The 17330-nt window shown below is 39.3% G+C and overlaps 1 protein-coding gene across 1 annotated transcript; it reads right to left on the bottom strand.

The window, feature by feature from the left end:
• Positions 1 to 888: 888 nt before the first annotated feature.
• PAICS (phosphoribosylaminoimidazole carboxylase and phosphoribosylaminoimidazolesuccinocarboxamide synthase) lies at positions 889 to 16940 on the bottom strand. The gene is made up of 9 exons (XM_049789948.1): positions 16839 to 16940; positions 11471 to 11668; positions 9409 to 9587; positions 7976 to 8155; positions 7777 to 7890; positions 6775 to 6858; positions 4454 to 4634; positions 3269 to 3427; positions 889 to 1382 (listed from the first exon to the last, which is right to left on the bottom strand). Exons 1-9 carry the CDS (start codon positions 16852 to 16854, stop codon positions 1225 to 1227), a joined length of 1269 nt encoding a protein of 422 aa, XP_049645905.1. The 5' UTR covers positions 16855 to 16940; the 3' UTR covers positions 889 to 1224.
• Between the last annotated feature and the right edge of the window lie 390 nt (positions 16941 to 17330).

The raw sequence follows: 17330 nt of genomic DNA, 5'->3' as shown, positions 1-17330 counted from the left end.
AAAAAAGAGACCAGTTACTATTAGAGACTGCAATTTCTAAAATGATAGGCTGGGGAATTTTAGTGTATCTGAAATTAACAGTTAAGACTTACTTTTATGAGCCATAACATTCACTTGTAAAGGAACTCAACATATACAAGTATGATTTAATAAACCTTTTATTTGACATAGAAGACTACTTTTCCTTGGGAAATTTTATTGACAGAGAAGATCTCAACAAAAACCCCCTTTCATGCCTTCATCTTATTTTCATGCTGCTTTAAATTATTTCTCTGATATCCATAGCTCTCACTTTTAAAATAGTAAAATCAAACAAAGCATCATGTTGGGGGCAGAGAAACAGTACAGAGAGAGTGCCTGCCTCATACAGAACTGGACCCAAGTTCAATCCCCAGTATTCTATCTCTAGTGTCCAATATGATCCCCTCTGATGTCCATCAGGAGTGATCCCTTAGTGTAGAGCCAGGAGAATCCCTGGGTACAGTCTTATGTGGTCACAAAACCAAAACACATACCACCACATATTGAAGAGGAAAAAACCAACATCATCTCTACCTACCTAGAACTAAATACTTATCTTTATATGATACGAAGTGTAGATAACCATGTACTCAGCATTTGTTGATTTTTTTTGGGTCACACCCAAAATGCTCTGGTCTGTTCCTCAGCACTTCAAAGTTATTAGGAAGAAAAGAATATATTGGAGGTTAGAGCGGTGGAGCTAGAGGTAAGGCATCTGCCTTGCACGGGCTAGCCTAGGACGGACCACGGTTCGATCCCCCAATGTCCTATATGATCTCCCAAGCCAGGAGTAACCCGAGTGTCACCAGATGTGGCCCCCCCCCCCCAAATATATTGCTCTTATTACCTTTACATATAATAAATTCATAGGTTTAGCTAGTTTAAGTATTAATTTTAGTACTTGATGGTTATTAGCATTTAAGAAGTGTTTTAAATTGTTACCCAATATTCAGTTTTAGATAGGAACTAATTAACATGTCTGTATAGTAATTCACTTTTATAAAGAAATAGTGATAAATATGTAGTTTATTAATCCAGGAAGCTTTTTATACCATGTTTTAAAAAGCATTCATTCACTAACATTTATTGTCTGACTTAGAACCACCTTTATATCTTGATTTTTCTTCTTTAGCTAAATTAGAAATTTTGTTTTACTCTTAAAATTTGCAATGCAAAATGCAGTAGTGTTCACTTTTATAGTGTTCACTCTCTGATTTTTTGGTCAGCCTGCTTTAAGGAAATCCATGTGTTCAATATACTTGCTCGCAGTCTGGCCCATACCAAATGATTGTTCAATCCGAATATTTGAGCAGCAAACTGAGCTGATCCTTCTGGAGAAAGTACTGTCGAGCAGCCAAGACCTATTGGTTCAGAAAGGAAAACAAAGAATTAAGCTGAAGTTTAGTAAATACCATTCAATAAAGTCTTTCATACCCAGAGAAGTCCTATTCACCACAAAAATTAAAAAAAGATATTACTACTCATATCTAAAAGCTTTAGGTTTTTAATTTATTTTTGGACACTCAGCAGTAATCAGGGATTACTTGTAGGTTCAGGAGACTATATGGAATGCTGAGGATTGAACCTGGAGCATCTTGCGTAAATAAAAGTGCTCTACCTGCTGTACTACTACACTGGTCCTTAAATCTGCATTTGTTGAAGGAGTTTCTAATCTTTATTTCTAGAGTACTAAAACAATCGTGAGAGAAACAAAATTTACCTGCTACGAATAGGTATTTTAGACACACAATCTATCATTTATCTCACTAAAACTACTTGCAAAATCTCTGTCAAAAGCCTATGAGGTAAAATAAGGGTCATCTTAAGAGAATAGAAGCAAAAAAATAAAAAAGAGAGAACAGGAGTACATGTACTAAACATTAAAAGGTAATTAATTTGATAATTTTCCAGGTACTTTTGCTTTGTATCAATTGTTTTTAAATGAGTCAAGTCATTCAAAATTTTTAAGAAATCATCAGGTTATAAACAACCAAAATACTAACAAAATCTTAATAGTTGAATAACTTTGAAGTGTGGGGGTGAGATTGTAAAGGCAGTTTGTAGAGGTGATACTACTTATCTGAGTATAATTGGCTCTACCTCCTTCTCCAACTCCCTGAAAAGTTTCATTTCTGTTTTTGGGTCACAATGTTTCCTTCTGGCTCTATGCTCAGTCAACCCTGGTGACACTCGGGAATATATGGAAGGCCAGGGTCTGAACCTAAATTAGCTGCAAACAAGGCAAGTATTCTGACTGCTGTATTATCTGGCTGCTGATAGTATTACTGTACTATCTCAGATCCCAACACTCAGCAATTTTTGGCCCTTTCCTCTTGGAAGGTACTAGACACAATTTACCATATTTGTACTCAATCATTTCCTCCATTTTCTAAGATGCATGAATAAACACACTCTTAGGTATACAAATATGTGGTTATAGCTTTAGCTTTTTGTGCTTAAAATGCTCAAGGGCTATTCCCAGCTCTGTATTCCAGGAACCATTAAGTACCAGGGATCAATCTTGAAAGCAGAGCATTGGATGCATATGGTCCATTGAATACATGTCCCTAAACATTCCCCACAACCCCGCCTAGGTATGGCCCCTAAACCAAAAAAGCAGCTATCTTTCAATTTTTCTTAGGTATAAATATGATATGACAAATCCAGCATTGTAAGGCTAGAGTGATAGATAGTGCAAAGCTAAGCTGCTAGCGTTGCATGTGCTCGAATCTGGTTGAATCCCCAAAAACATATGGGCCTGAACAATGCTAGCACCTGCAAACACCACCTGTTAGTGCTTCACCAAAAACCCAACCTTCCACTTCACCTCAGAGCCCTGGACTAAGAATTTGGCTCAGTGGTAGAATACATGCCCTAATATGTGTGAAGTGCTTGATTTGATCCTTTGGGGGAAAAAAAAGTAAATTAAAACCAGTCATTTAACTCAAGGGGTATAGCAAACCTGATGCCCTGGGTTTGACTAACTACCTGTGTACTGCCTGGAGTGATGGAACTCCAATAATCGCTCCATTAATATGAAATAAAATCATAATAATAGAGAAAAAAATTTCAAGTCTTTTCCTCTTTTAGAGAAAGAATATACTGTAGTGCCTAAAATATCCTTTAAAATAATACAGCAGGAAGAGGCACCAAGATATTAATTGCTATAAGTGAGTGATGGGTACACAGGACTTCTCTGTACTTTGAAACTTTTAATGAACACTTCAAAAATTCAGTATTATCTCACCACTGGGCAGTCGAAGAGAAGACCACACATCCTGAGCTCCCCAGTCAGGAGTGAGAGGAGGGCAGCTGATAACAGGATATGCAGTGTTACCAGACAGCACTGGTCCTAATCCATTGCTTCTCCCTGCCACTGCCACAAATACCGTAGGAATGCCATCCCCTAGGGAAAAAAAACATTTTATAGTTATGATAAGTACTCAAGAGATTTTATAAACTTAAATAAGACATTGTCAATTCATATACATAAAAAATACAAGGTTCAATCATAATTCAAGTAATAATGTTGGAGAAACAGACTTGGCCACAGTTTTGACCATGTAATACTACTAGGAGAAACTGGGATATTATTTGTAAATGGTGGAATGGCTCAAAAGTCACTTAGGATTACTGCTACTTTGGTTTATTGGAACAAAGAAAGGGTACCAACCCAATAAGCATCAATTGCAGAATTCACTGAGATCCAGTTAGTAGGTTCAGAATAACTTCCTTATTCCCCCCTCCTGTTCCCACTCCAATAGCAAGTAATCTTATAAAGAAATACTTTTTCTAGATCAGAAAAGTTTTGTTGTGCTTCCAGTAGTCCATTTTTGTAGATCAGTGCTATCCCATTAAGATACACAGGTAACTGGGTAGTTTCATGTTTGAGTGCCTCCAGAAAAAATGAGATTAAAGATTATGGAGAGGACTTGCTGCTTCTCAGGCCTCTATATTGACAAGGCATCTATATTCTGGTGGAGCAAATGGAATAATGTTTGAGGGGAAACATTTTAGATAAAGAACTCATTCTGGTCTTCATTTTCTTCCACTTTTATAATTCTTTATAAAGCTTCTAGAGACTTTTTAACCCCCCTCTCCTTTTTTGGTTTTTGGGCCACATGCGGTGACTCAGGGGATTACTCCTGGCAATGCGCTCAGAAATCACTCCTGGCTTGAGGGACCATATGGGATGTCGGGGGATCGAGCCAAGGTCCATCTAGGCTAGCGCGGACAAGGCAGACACCTTACCGCTTGCACCACCGCACCACACTTTTTAAAACCCTTTAAAGTATCATGAACATCTAAGTATTTTTGCCCCTTAGAAATATGAGTAAGGTTCTTTTTTTTTTTTTTTTTATCATTGTTAACTTAAAGATTTGAGGCAAAATTAGAAGAATTTCCCCAAATGTCCTAGTTATGTGACACTTACCTTCATACTGAGCTTTAATTCTCAGAGTTTCATCTGGTCCTTTGTGAGCAGATGTTACTCGAAGTTCACATGGAATGCCAAGATTTCCACATGCCTTCCTGATTTTTTCACAGTGACCAAGATCAGAAGTTGAGCCCATCAATACTACAACCCTGCACCGACTTTCTGATTTTAGAAGCAACTAAGAAAAAGAGGGAACATGAAAGAGAAGTTAAGTGGAAAAATAGATACAAATAGAAGACTATAGTGTATTTTCACCCTATGATTTTTAGTACATTTTATTTAAGAGGCTTTAAAACCAATCAGCCAGATACAGATATAAATTTTTGGTAATTATTAGCAACTCAAAACATGTCTTTGTAGAAGTGCTAATACTTCTTATACAAAAGAGAAAAAAAGTCAGGTAATTTTCATGGAGTTATAGTAGTAGTTAACAATAAAAAATCTTAGTGAAGCCTCATCCTCCACCCTTTCTCCCTAGGTAACTTGACCTTACCTGCAAGACCCCGCCCATTCCTGGGAGGGGTCTTGGAAAAGGTAGATAAGGTATGGACCAGAGAGGATTAGGGCTTTTGGCTGGCGCTCTTGCGCTTCTGGTCTTGGGCCAGCTAGGAGGTGAAAGGGAAGATGGGTGAAAGGAGTTAAGAGGCAGGGCTAGCTAAGAATGGCTGAATGCTTGAAAGGTTATGAGATAGGCCACACACATGTGGTGAATAGGGCGCGAATAAAGCTGATACTTCCTGATGTCTGTCTCTGGATGAGTCTGATTCCGCCATTCACCAAAACCTGGGACCCGCCAGCTGGATGGGGGTTGCGGAGCCACGTGGCCTGGGATGGCAGAGAGAAATCCACCTCCATCCATCTCCATCCACCACCATCCTTAATTATTTAATGCAACACTTAGTATGACACTTAATTCAAAAGAATTAAAGAGTTCTAATTCTTTGTTCTGCAACATACCTGGTCTGTTCTTGGCTTTGTGCTTGGGAACTATGAATTGCAGAGGATGAAAACCAGACCTAAAGATATGTTGAGCTATCACTCCTACCTCAGGGTTCTAATTTTGAACTTCGCTGACAGAATTTTGAGTTGCAGTGAGTGACTAGGAAATGCAGGAGCAACAAAGAAAATTCTAATCTTCATTTACGACTTGAAGGGTGATACAAAGGTGATATTACAAGGGTGATAGTTTAACAATGTGTTTCAGAATGTCTGAGAACAGGGACCGGAGTGGTGGTGCAAGCAGTAAGGCTTGCGTGTGCACAGACAGCGGTTCAATCCCTTGGCACCCCATATGGTCCACTAAGCTAGGAGCGATTTCTGAGCACATAGCCAGGTATAACCCCTGAGCATCACCAGGTGTGGCCCAAAAGCACCCAGGCATCCCATATGCAACATATGCTCAGCCCTTTGCAGTGTTTTCTGACATCACCCCCTAAACTTCATGCTGCACCGTGACTGGTCACTTAAGTAATACTCAGAAGACCATGAGGTAAGGGGAGGACCAAACCCAAGATTCTTACATGCATAACATATACTTGACTACCTCCAGGCTCTACTTTTATATTTTTTATTTTTTGTTTTAGGGTCACACCTAGCAGGACATAGGGGTTGGTTACTCATGGTTCTGTACTCAGAAATTACTCCTGGCAGGCTTAGGGGACCAGGCTCTGGGTGCCTAATGAGCCAAAGGATTGAACTTGGGTCAGCAGCATGCCAGGTAAATGGCCTACAATCTGTGCTATCATTTCAGTCCCTTCACTGTTATTCTTTTTTTAACCAAGATTTTCTGATAAAAAAAAAAAATCATAGTATGGGGCCAGAGCAGTGATGCAGTGGTAGGGTGTTTGCTTTGCATACAACTTTTTTTTTTTTTTTTAAAGGCTAGTCAAGTGAAGGAGTGGGAGTGGGAGTAGAGAAGGAACAAAGAAATCTGTAACTGGCTGTGATCATTTAATTGTAAATACCACTGCACTTGGACCAGCCAACATGCTTCGGGCTGACTTAAGAAGGACCAGGGTTCCATTCCTCCGGTGTTCCATATGGTCCCCCAAAGCCAGGGGTGATTTTTCTGGGCGCATAGCCAGGATTAACCCCTGAACATCACCAGGTGTGGCCCAAAAACAAAAACCAAAAAAAAAAAACCAAAAAAAAACAAACAAAAAAAACCCAAACCCTCACAGTAAAGATCTTGGGCACCCTATATGGTTCTGATTCCACCAAGATTGATTCCTTAGCACAAAACCAAAACTAAGTCCTGACCACAGCTGGATGTGACCTAAAAGTGCACAGTAAGTATTGATTTTCCATAAAATACTTACCTCTACTCTTTCTGCAACCCACTCAAAATTTTTCTTGACCATTTGGAGCCCTTCAGGAGTAACTTCTTTGAGATCACGGTATGACTATAAAATAAAATAGCAAAGTTTCATTCAATACAAGTATTCTTTTATAGAAATACTCATGTTTGAAGTTCCTGAATTTTGTGGAATAGGTTATGAAGAGCTTCTGAGGCGAGAGAGATCTGAAAGTACATTTGTGTCTACTAATTTAGTTTCAGAAATAAGCCCAGAATATTCTTACTTGTTCATTTATGGATAAGCCCATGGAATGCTCTACCTTCATTTTTTTTGGCTTTGGGTCACATGTAGGTCTTATTCCTGGCTCTGAACTAAAATTACTCCTAGTTGGGCTCAGGAGACCATATGGGGTGCCTAGCATAGAACCCAGTCAGCTGCATGAAGACAAAATGCCCCATCCATTGTACTATTGCTGTTGTCATATTAAGAGCTGACTTTGTCTTAATCATGTATTTCAGTCAAGAGCAGAAATGAAACAAAAAAAACTCCAAAGACTTGGATTATAGTTCTCAATCTGCCACTTATGTTTTAAATCAAACCATCTAGTCTTTCAGTCTTTTTAATTAACAAAGAAAACACTATGTGAGTCCAAATGAGAACTTGGTCTGTAAATGTAAAAATCTTTTCAGGAAACAGAAAATATAACTGTTCTATATAAAAATAATTAGATGGGCTGGAGAGAGAGCATGGAGGTAAGGCATTTGCCTTGCATGCAGAAGGATGGTGGTTTGAATCCCGGCATCTGATATGGTCCCCTGAGCCTGCCAGGAGCAATTTCTGAGCGTAGAGCCAGGAGTAACTCCTGAGCGCTGCTGGGTGTGACCCCAAATCAAAAACAAACAAAAAAAATTTAGCAATCAATTTAGGCTCATAGCTTAAGGAAAAATAATTGCCTTTCTTTTCTAATTTTCCCTTTCTCTGTGGCTTGATTCTGCCAAAGATTTAAGAACCCTGAAGAATCACCTGTTTGTCTTTTTGCTGGCTTCGATCTCCTGATGGCCAAAGTCTCCATGAATCATTATCAATGACATCAGCAAGAACAATTTCTTTGGTGGTTACATCAACACCAAATTCAATCTAGAAACAGTCAAAAAAAATTTAGTAAAAATTATGCTATGAAACACTCGCTACAATCTTCACTCTCAGTTTGTTTTATTTGTACCTTCATGTCAACCAGTGTACAATTCTGTGGCATCCAGGACTTTTCCAGTATCTCAAAAATGGCCTGTGTAGCATGACTCATAATGTCCACTTCAGTTTGGCCTATAACAAGTCCAGCAAAGCAAAATTTTGCAGCAATCAGCTGTTCCTCGGACCACTGTGGATCATTATTGGCATCATCCTGTGAGAGAAAGCACCGGCTTTTAATTATTTTACATCTAAATTATTTTAAGGTAAAGTCCTTTTTTCACTGGGCATGAAAGTAATGTTTCCTTGTAATTCTTTTTGAAATACTTTTAATTTTAGTCATTTTTTTAATTCATCTGCTTTTAATAGATAATTTAGAATTCAAAATAATAAGGTTGTCTGGGTTTGATCCCTGGTATCTGTATGGTCCCGAGTCTGCCAGGAGCGATTTCTGAGCAGAGTCAGGAGTAACAAAAGTGTGAGGGGTGTGACAAAACAACAAAAACAAACAAAAAAGATGCAATACAACATGCTTCTCAGGTGGAATTATGTGTACTGGAAGGAAAAACAAAGTTTCAATATAGAAAACCAACACAAATTCACAACCACTGATTCCTACATCCTCGTTAAGGGACCTTGAAAATATATTGGAATATGAAAATATCCCTAATATTTGCCTTTACTTCAACTCTTTTGGCTAGACCTGGTGATGCCCAGGAGTTAGTACTAGCACTATGCTTAGCTGCTGCTCCTAGTTGTGCGCAGAGATTTATCAGATGCCAGGGATTAAACTGGGCAGGTAACCTAAATGCAAGGTATGTGCTTAGTCTTTTGAGTCTCTGCACCTTCTCAACAGTTAAATTAAAATTAAATTAAGTTAAAAATTTTTTGAATTGTAGGGCTACAGAGAGATCTATAAGGGCCAAATTGCAAGTTTTTCAATGCTAGAGTCTGAATTTCAACACTATCCAAAGTCAACAACCTTAGCACACAATCAAGAATAGTAGTTCCTGAGCAACATTAGGTGTTGGCCCCAAATAAAATCTGAATAGCTACTTCTCTCCTCTTCCTAAAAATAGCCCATTTAGGGCCCGGAGAGATAGCACAGGGCGTTTGCCTTGCAAGCAGCCGATCCAGGACCAAAGGTGGTTAATTCGAATCCCGGTGTCCCATATGGTGCCCTGTGCCTGCCAGGAGCTATTTCTGAGCAGACAGCCAGGAGTAACCCCTGAGCATCGCCGGGTGTGGCCCAAAAACCAAAAAAAAAAAAAAAAAAAAGTCCATTTAAATTTATCCATTTTGTTAATTTACATTAGTCTAAAGTAAAGTAAGTAAAATTTCACAGATGTTGATTTGAAATTTAGTCATTACTATCACATCAATTTCTGGAATAGTCAAATCATTTGAATTTGCAATTGTAAGTCTGTTACTTCATTATAGTAAAACATGGAAATATAAAATAGTTACCTTAAAAAACAGCTCCACTTTAGGTGGGTAAAACTTATATCCTTCCTTGACACCAGGATTTCTTTTGAGAAAAGAACCAGTTGCTATTCTTCTACAAACCCATTCAATTGGAATCATTTCACACCTGGGTGCAATGAAAGCGGTATCTCCATATTTTCTGGTAAAAGCAGTTTTGATACCTACATATAAAGTTTTATTTAAAAAGCACCAAAGTTATATTTAAAAAGGCAGAAATGGAACATTATAGAACTCTTCCCTTTACAATAAAACCAAACCACAATCTATCTAATAATAACCATTTATCCTGAAATCGCACTATTAACAATTATTTTTAAAAAAGAGCTAGAATGAGGAAAAGAAAATTATGGCTCTCTACTGCTATCAAAATACTAAGAAATTTTAATGTCACACGGCAAAGCATACTTGAATATGTTTTTTCAATGTCTCTATTATTAAAACAGTGTAATTTGAACACCTCTATTCTGCATACCTAGTTTAGCATAAAGTCTATACATTCTGTTGGTCAGAGCAGATTATCTCTAAATCACACTTAGCTACAGTATGTAGCTAAACTATGGCCCTGTAAAATACAATTTTCTTATCACAGTGACATAGCCCTAAATTTTGAATACTTTTTTCTTTGAAGTTTGAAGCAATTAATTCTGTGAACAAGAGAGAAGATTAGCTTATCTTCTTTCCCAATAAAACCAAATTTCTGGTAAAAATGACAAAATATTTTGACACATTGGAAAGCAACCAAAAGCAGCAACTACCTGGAAAATGAATTTCTTTTTGTTCTGGATTTTGTGGGTCATACATGGTGGTGCTCAGATGTGATCCCTGACAGAATGAGAAGGTATACTAGCAGTCTCCAAATATTTTTCATGGCTTTCAAGTGAAAAAGGCCCTTGTTATTCTGTTTGCTTTCCAAATTAGTAGAGTCAACAATAATTGTATATACAGGTAGTATCCATCAATTTGTGGCATGAAATTGGACACAGATCAATTTGCAGAGGGTTTTTGAATCAGCCTAAAATAGATCTTTTTTTTTGTTTTTTGACTTTGGAGCTACATCCAGTAGCCCACAGGGGTTACTCCTGGCTCTACACTCAGAGGTCACCTCTGGTGGGCAAGGGGGACCATACTGGATGCTTTGGATTGGACCCAAGTCAGCCGCATGCAAGGCAAATGCCCTATTGCTGTGCTATCACTATGACCCCAGAAGATCTTTTTATCTTTGTCTGTAGGCTGTGAGAAGCCTTGCAGCACTAGTTCATCTACATTCCACTCTGCTGAAGGCACCAGGTCAACCACCATAGCTATAAAAACTGGAGCCAAATAGCCATCTAATAGAACCATTTAAAGTGAATTATCCCTAAATTTACATTTCCTACAATGTAGAATGGTTCTAGGCTCAGTTACTCATCTGGAATTTGAAACATGCACTTCTTGCTTAGTGAGGCTATTAGGAACATCTATTTGCAGCCCAGAGACTAAGCTTTGTTACTTTTATAATTACTTCAATGTAAAATTTTTCTGTACTGAAAACAGTCTGACCCAACAGCATGCAAATTGGAATCTGCCCTGGTGGGGGTGGGAAGAAACTAATCAGGTCTCTCTCTCTCTCTCTCTGAATCTTCCTCTGGGCAGTCCACAACCCTTAAAAACAAGATTTTCTTCCCATTCTCCATGTGACGGTGACATATTTTATTTAACAAATTAGAGATGCCTAAAAATAGAATGGTTTTTCCTTACAGGAATGCTCCTTAAGATGATGTCAACTTAAGAGAAAGAAGGTGTAAAGATTAGCACCAATAATTTTAGCAAACTGCTAGGATTCCTTCTAACAAAATACTACCAACTCTAAATCAAATATTATTATAGCAATGCTCAGGAGTATATAGTTACTGGCCAGGTATGTGACTCAGTGACAAAAGTGCTCGGCATGTATGAGACCTGGGTTCCATCATCAACACAGCACTCCCCGCCCCCCCTCAAATCAGCTTAGTCATTTATTTCTTTTCTGCAATAATGTTCAAATGTCATGGGAAGTGCTCCTTACCTGCTTCTTGTAACAACTGAAAAATACAACTGGTGATTTTATTTGAGATCGCAGCTTTGCCTTCTAATTGGTTCTTTCTGGCGGCATTTCCTGCTGTAATCTGGTCCTTGGACTGTAGGAGAACCTTTCCTGGATTCTCTAACAATTCATAGACTTCTTTTGTTTTACCCTCATAGAGTTTTTTACCAATATTCAAAACTGTGGAAATAAAAAGAAAACATCAGATTTGTTTTTTTTTTAATCTTCCCTCCACCATTATCCTTTTTCCCACTTATTCTCAAGTTTGTCCTTTTAGCAAATACAAAATATTTTATTTTGTATTTGTTACAACAAAATGGTAAGTGCAATTATCAAAAAATAAGTTCCACAAAAAAAAAAATAGTTCAATAAAAGAAAACTTGTGAAAACTGTTATATCTCACAATGATATTTAAGTCACTGTGTATGGGTTTACTAAAGTAATTGTTACTAGTTGTGTCTTCTGTTTTGTTAATTTTGTTTCTGAGCTTAGTTGGTGTTTATGTTACTTCCCCACCTGATTTGCTGTAGAAACATCAGATTTGAGTAAGGAATTCCTCACATTAAAAATTCAATCATCTGGGGCCGGAGAGATAGCATGGAGGTAAAGCGTTTGTTTGCCTTTCATGCAGAAGGTCATTGGTTCGAATCCCGGCATTCCATATGGTCCCCTGTGCCTGCCAGGGGTGATTTCTGAGCACAGAGCCAGGAGTAACCCGAGCGCTGCTGGGTGTGACCCAAAAACCAAAAAAAATAAATAAATAAAAAATTCAATCATCTATACTTAATCTTTAAATTTTTTTTAAACTAGACATAATTAAAATTATGAGTTGCTCATAATAGTCATTTCTGGCACTCAATGTTCCAACACCATTTCCATCCAGTTAATATTCTACCACTGCCCCCAGTTTCCCAACCTCTCCAATCCACCCCTTGATATGTAAGAATAATTTATTTAGGGCCCGGAGAGATAGCACAGAGGTGTTTGCCTTGCAAGCAGCCGATCCAGGACCAAAGATGGTTGGTTCGAATACCGGTGTCCCATATGGTCCCCCGTGCCTGCCAGGAGCTATTTCTGAGCAGACAGCCAGGAGTAACCCCTGAGCACCGCCAGGTGTGACCCCCCCCCAAAAAAAGGGAATAATTTATTTAATATTGCTACTACAATATTAAATGATAATATTATTGATAAAAACTTCATTCAAATTGTAAAAATTGTCATACCTTAAAATGGGGTCATGTCATTCACTGAAGACTTACTAAGCTACTTTTTGCTAGTTAGACATTATGTTGTTGGTTATGTTTGTTGTCCTATGTGTAGTCAATAACTAGTGGATCCCCAAAGCATTGTACAGATTTAATGCGATTCCTCTAAAGATACCCATGACATTCTTCAAGAAGTGGATCAAACACTTCTGAAATTCATTTGGAACAATAAATACCCTCGAATAGCTAAAAGCACTCCTTGGGAAAAGGAATATGGGAGGCATTTACTTTTCCCAACTTTAAACTGTATTATAAAGCAATAGTTATCAAAACAACATGGTATTAGAATAAAAAAAGGTCAGTGGAATAGGCTTGAGAATTCAAAAAATGTTCCCCAGACATACAATCACCTAATTTTTGATAAATGAGCAAGAAATCCTAAATGGAGCAAGGAAAGCCTCTTCAACAAGTGGTGTTGGCACAACTGGTTAGACACTTGGAAAAAAGCGAACTCGGACCCCTAGTTAGCACAATGTACAAAGGTAAAATTCAAATGGATTAAAGACCTTGATATTAGACTGAAACTATAAGGTATATAAAACAACATAACATTAAAGGCATGACATTGACATGTCATTGAGATTAAAGGCATCTTTAAAGAGGAAATAGCACTCTCCAAACAAGCAGAAGCAGAGATAAACAGACGGGAATATATTAAGCTAAGAAGCTTCTGCACCTCAAAGGAAATAGACCAGGATACAAGAGCCAGCCACTGAGTGGGAGAAACTATTCACCCAATACCCATCAGATAAGAGGCTAATCTCCAAAATATACAAGGCACTGACAGAACTTTACAAGAAAAAACATCTAATCCCATCAAAAAATGAGGAGAAGAAATGCAAATGGCCAAACAGCATATAAAGAAATGCTCCACATCACCAATCATCTGGGAGATGCAAATCAAAGCCAACTATGAGGTACCATCCCTTGCCACAGAAATTGGCACACATCACAAAGAATGGCAATAAACAGTGCTGGCAGGGATGTGGAGAGAAAGGAACTCTTATTCACTGCTGGTGAGAATGCAGTCTAGTTCAACCTTTATGGAAAGCGATATGGAGATTCCTCCAAAAGCCAGAAACTGAGCTCCCATAGGATTCAGCTATACCACTCCTAGGTTTATACCCTAGGAACACAAAAAATACAATACAAAAATTCCTTCCTCACACCTATATTCATTGCAGCGCTATTTACAATAGCTAGACTCTGGAAACAACCAAGATGTCCTTCAACAGATGAATAGGGCTAAAGAAACTGTGGTACATATACACAATGGAATATTATGTAGCCATCAGGAGAGATGAAGTCATGAAATTTTCCTATACATGGATGTACACGGAATCCATTATGCTGAGTGAAATAAGTCAGAGGGAGGGAGACAGATGCAGAATAGTCTCTCTCATCTATGGGTTTAAAAAAAAATAAAAGACATTTTTGCAATAATCCTCAGAGACAAAGAGAGGAGGGCTGGAAAGTCCAGCTCACTTAATGAAGTGATGAGTGCAGTTAGAGAAATAACTACACTAAGAACTATCATAACAATGTGAATGAATGAGAGAAGTACAAAGACTGTCTCCAGTACAGGTGTGGGTGGGATTGGGAGAAGGGAGATTTGGGACATTGTTGATGGGAATGTTGCACTGGTGAAGGGGGGGTGTTCTTTACATGACTGAAATCCAACTACAATCATATTTGTAATCAAGGTGTTTAAATAAGATAGTAATAAAAAAATAACTAGTGGAGGTCACTAGCTGCAATTCAATTTAGTTGGGGGGCGGCATATGGCATACCTGGTGGTGCTCAGGGGTTATTCTTGGCTTGGTGCTAAGAAGTGACTTTAGAGCTTGGGAGATCATATACAGTGCTGGCACAACACCATTTACCAATTACAATATCTTAATTTGAAGAAACAAGAAGGGCCTCCACCATGCTAAGACAACAAATATTTAGCTCTGATGACCAGAAAAGTACCAACCAGCTAGTTAGCCTCGCAGATAAGAAAAGAAATATGGAGGATGTTCATAAAGAATGTTCAAAGAAAGCATTGAACGACCTGAACATGCCACAAATAAGAATCAAGAGGATCTGAGAGAAAAAATCTTCAAACTGAAACAGGTCTGAAAAACTTGGTAGGTAAAACGAAAGCCTCTCTAGCAGAGTAACAGTGGCTGAAGACAGAATCAGTGAGCTGGAAAATGAGATGTGTATATAACAGAAGAGGTTGGAAAAGGGCCTCAAACAAATTTAGTGATAAGAAACAGACCAAAGGGTTTGACTAAGGGGGGCCAGAGTGATAGCACAGCAGGTAGGGTGTTTGCCTTGCACAGCGCCAAACAAGATTCATCCCTTAAGTCCCCCAAAGCCTACCAGGAGTAATTTCTGAGTGCAGAGGCAGGAGTAAACCCTGAGCACCACTGGGTGTGCTCCCCCCAAACATAAACAACAGACCCAAGACACAATATTTCATGGAACTAAAATTTAAGTCTTGAAAAGCACAGAACTTTCAGAAAAGCAAGGACATTCTAGAACTGCTATCCAAAGAGGTAGGCACTAGGAGGCTATGAAATACTTTAAAAGCTACTCCAAAATGAGTTATATGTAAAATACACAATAAATTTCAATGATATAAAAATCCAAACAGCTTATTTTTAATACTGAATACATTAAACTGGTATTTAATAGGATGAACTGGGTAAAATAAAAGTATTAACTTTCTTTTTACAGAAACACAAAGCTACATAGCATCTCACGTTTCTATTAGAAACCACATAAGTACAAGAATCAACTTAGAATAAATCTGCGAATGAACTCTTGCTTAGAATTTATAGAAACAACTAGGATTTACGGTTTTAAGTAAAGCGCCTTAATCCCTGTAGTATGTCTCATGATCTTAAGAGGGCCTATTTCCTGCACTGTGTCTCATGACCTTTAGAGGGCCTATTTCTTTAGAGGAGTGGCAAGGGAAAAAAAAAAATCTGGTTTTCACATCTATCCTTAGCATCTGCATCTTCAGGTTAGTTTTCGTGTTTAGGCCCTATGCTGGCAGTGTGGAGGGTAGTTTTTAGGCATCACACTGGCAAAATACGAGGTTTGCCCTGGAGCCCTCCTATCTGGGTCCTTGCGTGCAAGTTTTTGTTTGGTCCCGGAATGCAATTCGCTGTGGAAGTACGTAAATGTCCAAACATGACAAGTCATGACAAAAATGATCGGGTTAAAGGTGAGGAGCAAGTACGTCCCAGAAGGAGTGACATTTCCTCCAGGATAACTACTGATCATGAGACGTATAAGAAATGCAAAATATGGGGCTGTAGAGATAGCACGGAGGTAAGACGTTTGCCTTGCATGCAGAAGGACAGTGGTTAGAATCCCAGCATCCCATATGGTCCCCCGAGCCTGCCAGGAGCGATTTCTGAGCATAGAGCCAGGAGTAACCCGGTGTGACCCAAAGACCAAAAAAATAATGTAAAATATTCGAAAAGTTTTTTGGCTCGATGGTTTGAAAGTGCATCCCATTAGGAGTGATTTTTTCTCCCCAGGATAACAACTGATCAAGCGATTTATGAGAAATGGAAAATATTCGAAAAGTTTTCTGGCTCTTGATGGTTCTGAAGTTCTCCCAAAAAAGGCAACTCGCAAAATCTGCAGAGAAAGATAAAAAAATTTTTCTAAAAAAGATTCAATTAACATGCTGGAATTGCAGAGTATTAGGGAAATAAATTAGGGGAATAAAAAAGAGAAAACTCTGATGCTCAAAGTCAGATTCTCACTTTTGTGCAATGATGATACTTAGGATTCTCCATGGCTTTGAGCACCTCAATTTCTTGCAGCTTCGCCCACACACCCCTAGAACCCCCGCAATCTGGAGGCCTGGTTTGGGGCTTCAGAAAGAAACTTGGGAGCAGCCGGGGAGGCTCTCTGGACGCTGCACTGGAATCCAGGGCGCTGGGGCCACGTGTCCGCCGACATAGCGGCCCAGAATCGGGGTGAGAGGGAGTCCCGGGAAAAGTCGCTCGAGAGCTCCAATTGCAAGACGGTGTCGTGTGAGGAGACCCCGAAGACCATGGTGGGGGGCGTCGATCACTTACCCTCAGCCGTCGCCATTATGCAGTCGCGAGAAGCGGAGAAGAACTCTTGCAAAAAGACAGCGGACCCAGAGCCTCACGCGGAGAAGAGTGGCACCGTGCGCTCGCTGACACGCCTCCAGCCTCGGCGAACTCTGGAGACTTCCGCCCACTGAGACGCTCCCGGGGGCTTTTTCCCGCCGCGCAGGCGTAGTGCGTCCTAGACGAGATTTTTCTCCTCCCCTCCTCCCGTCGCCCCTCCCCACGCCTGGCGCGAAAAGACGCACGGCCCGCTTCTCTTTCCGCTTCTCCGCGTGCAAGGCTGGAACGTACCAACTTGCTCCTCCCGGAGGGGAGAAGCAAGAACGATAAAAGCCATTTCTGAGCGCATAGCCAGGAGTAACCCCTGAGCGTCACCGCGTGTGGTTCCAAAAATACCAAAAAAAAACACTAAAAGAGGGTTAAAAAGAGTTTGTAGCGTCTGGGAGAGAAATGACGTGAAGCCTACGGGTCTCA

This window comes from Suncus etruscus, chromosome 16 (genome assembly GCF_024139225.1).
Source record: "Suncus etruscus isolate mSunEtr1 chromosome 16, mSunEtr1.pri.cur, whole genome shotgun sequence".
Taxonomy (NCBI): Eukaryota; Metazoa; Chordata; class Mammalia; order Eulipotyphla; family Soricidae; genus Suncus; species Suncus etruscus.
This window is presented reverse-complemented; position numbering and strand designations above follow the sequence as displayed.

What these genes read in the sequence shown, in the direction of transcription:
- PAICS (XM_049789948.1), bottom strand. An exon ending in GCCAGCAAAAAGACAAACAG is followed by an intron (nt 6,859 to 7,776) that starts GTGATTCTTCAG and finishes TTTATTTTATAG; the next exon opens with TCATACCGTGATCTCAAAGA. An exon ending in TTCTCTTCGACTGCCCAGTG is followed by an intron (nt 1,383 to 3,268) that starts GTGAGATAATAC and finishes CTGAACCAATAG; the next exon opens with GTCTTGGCTGCTCGACAGTA.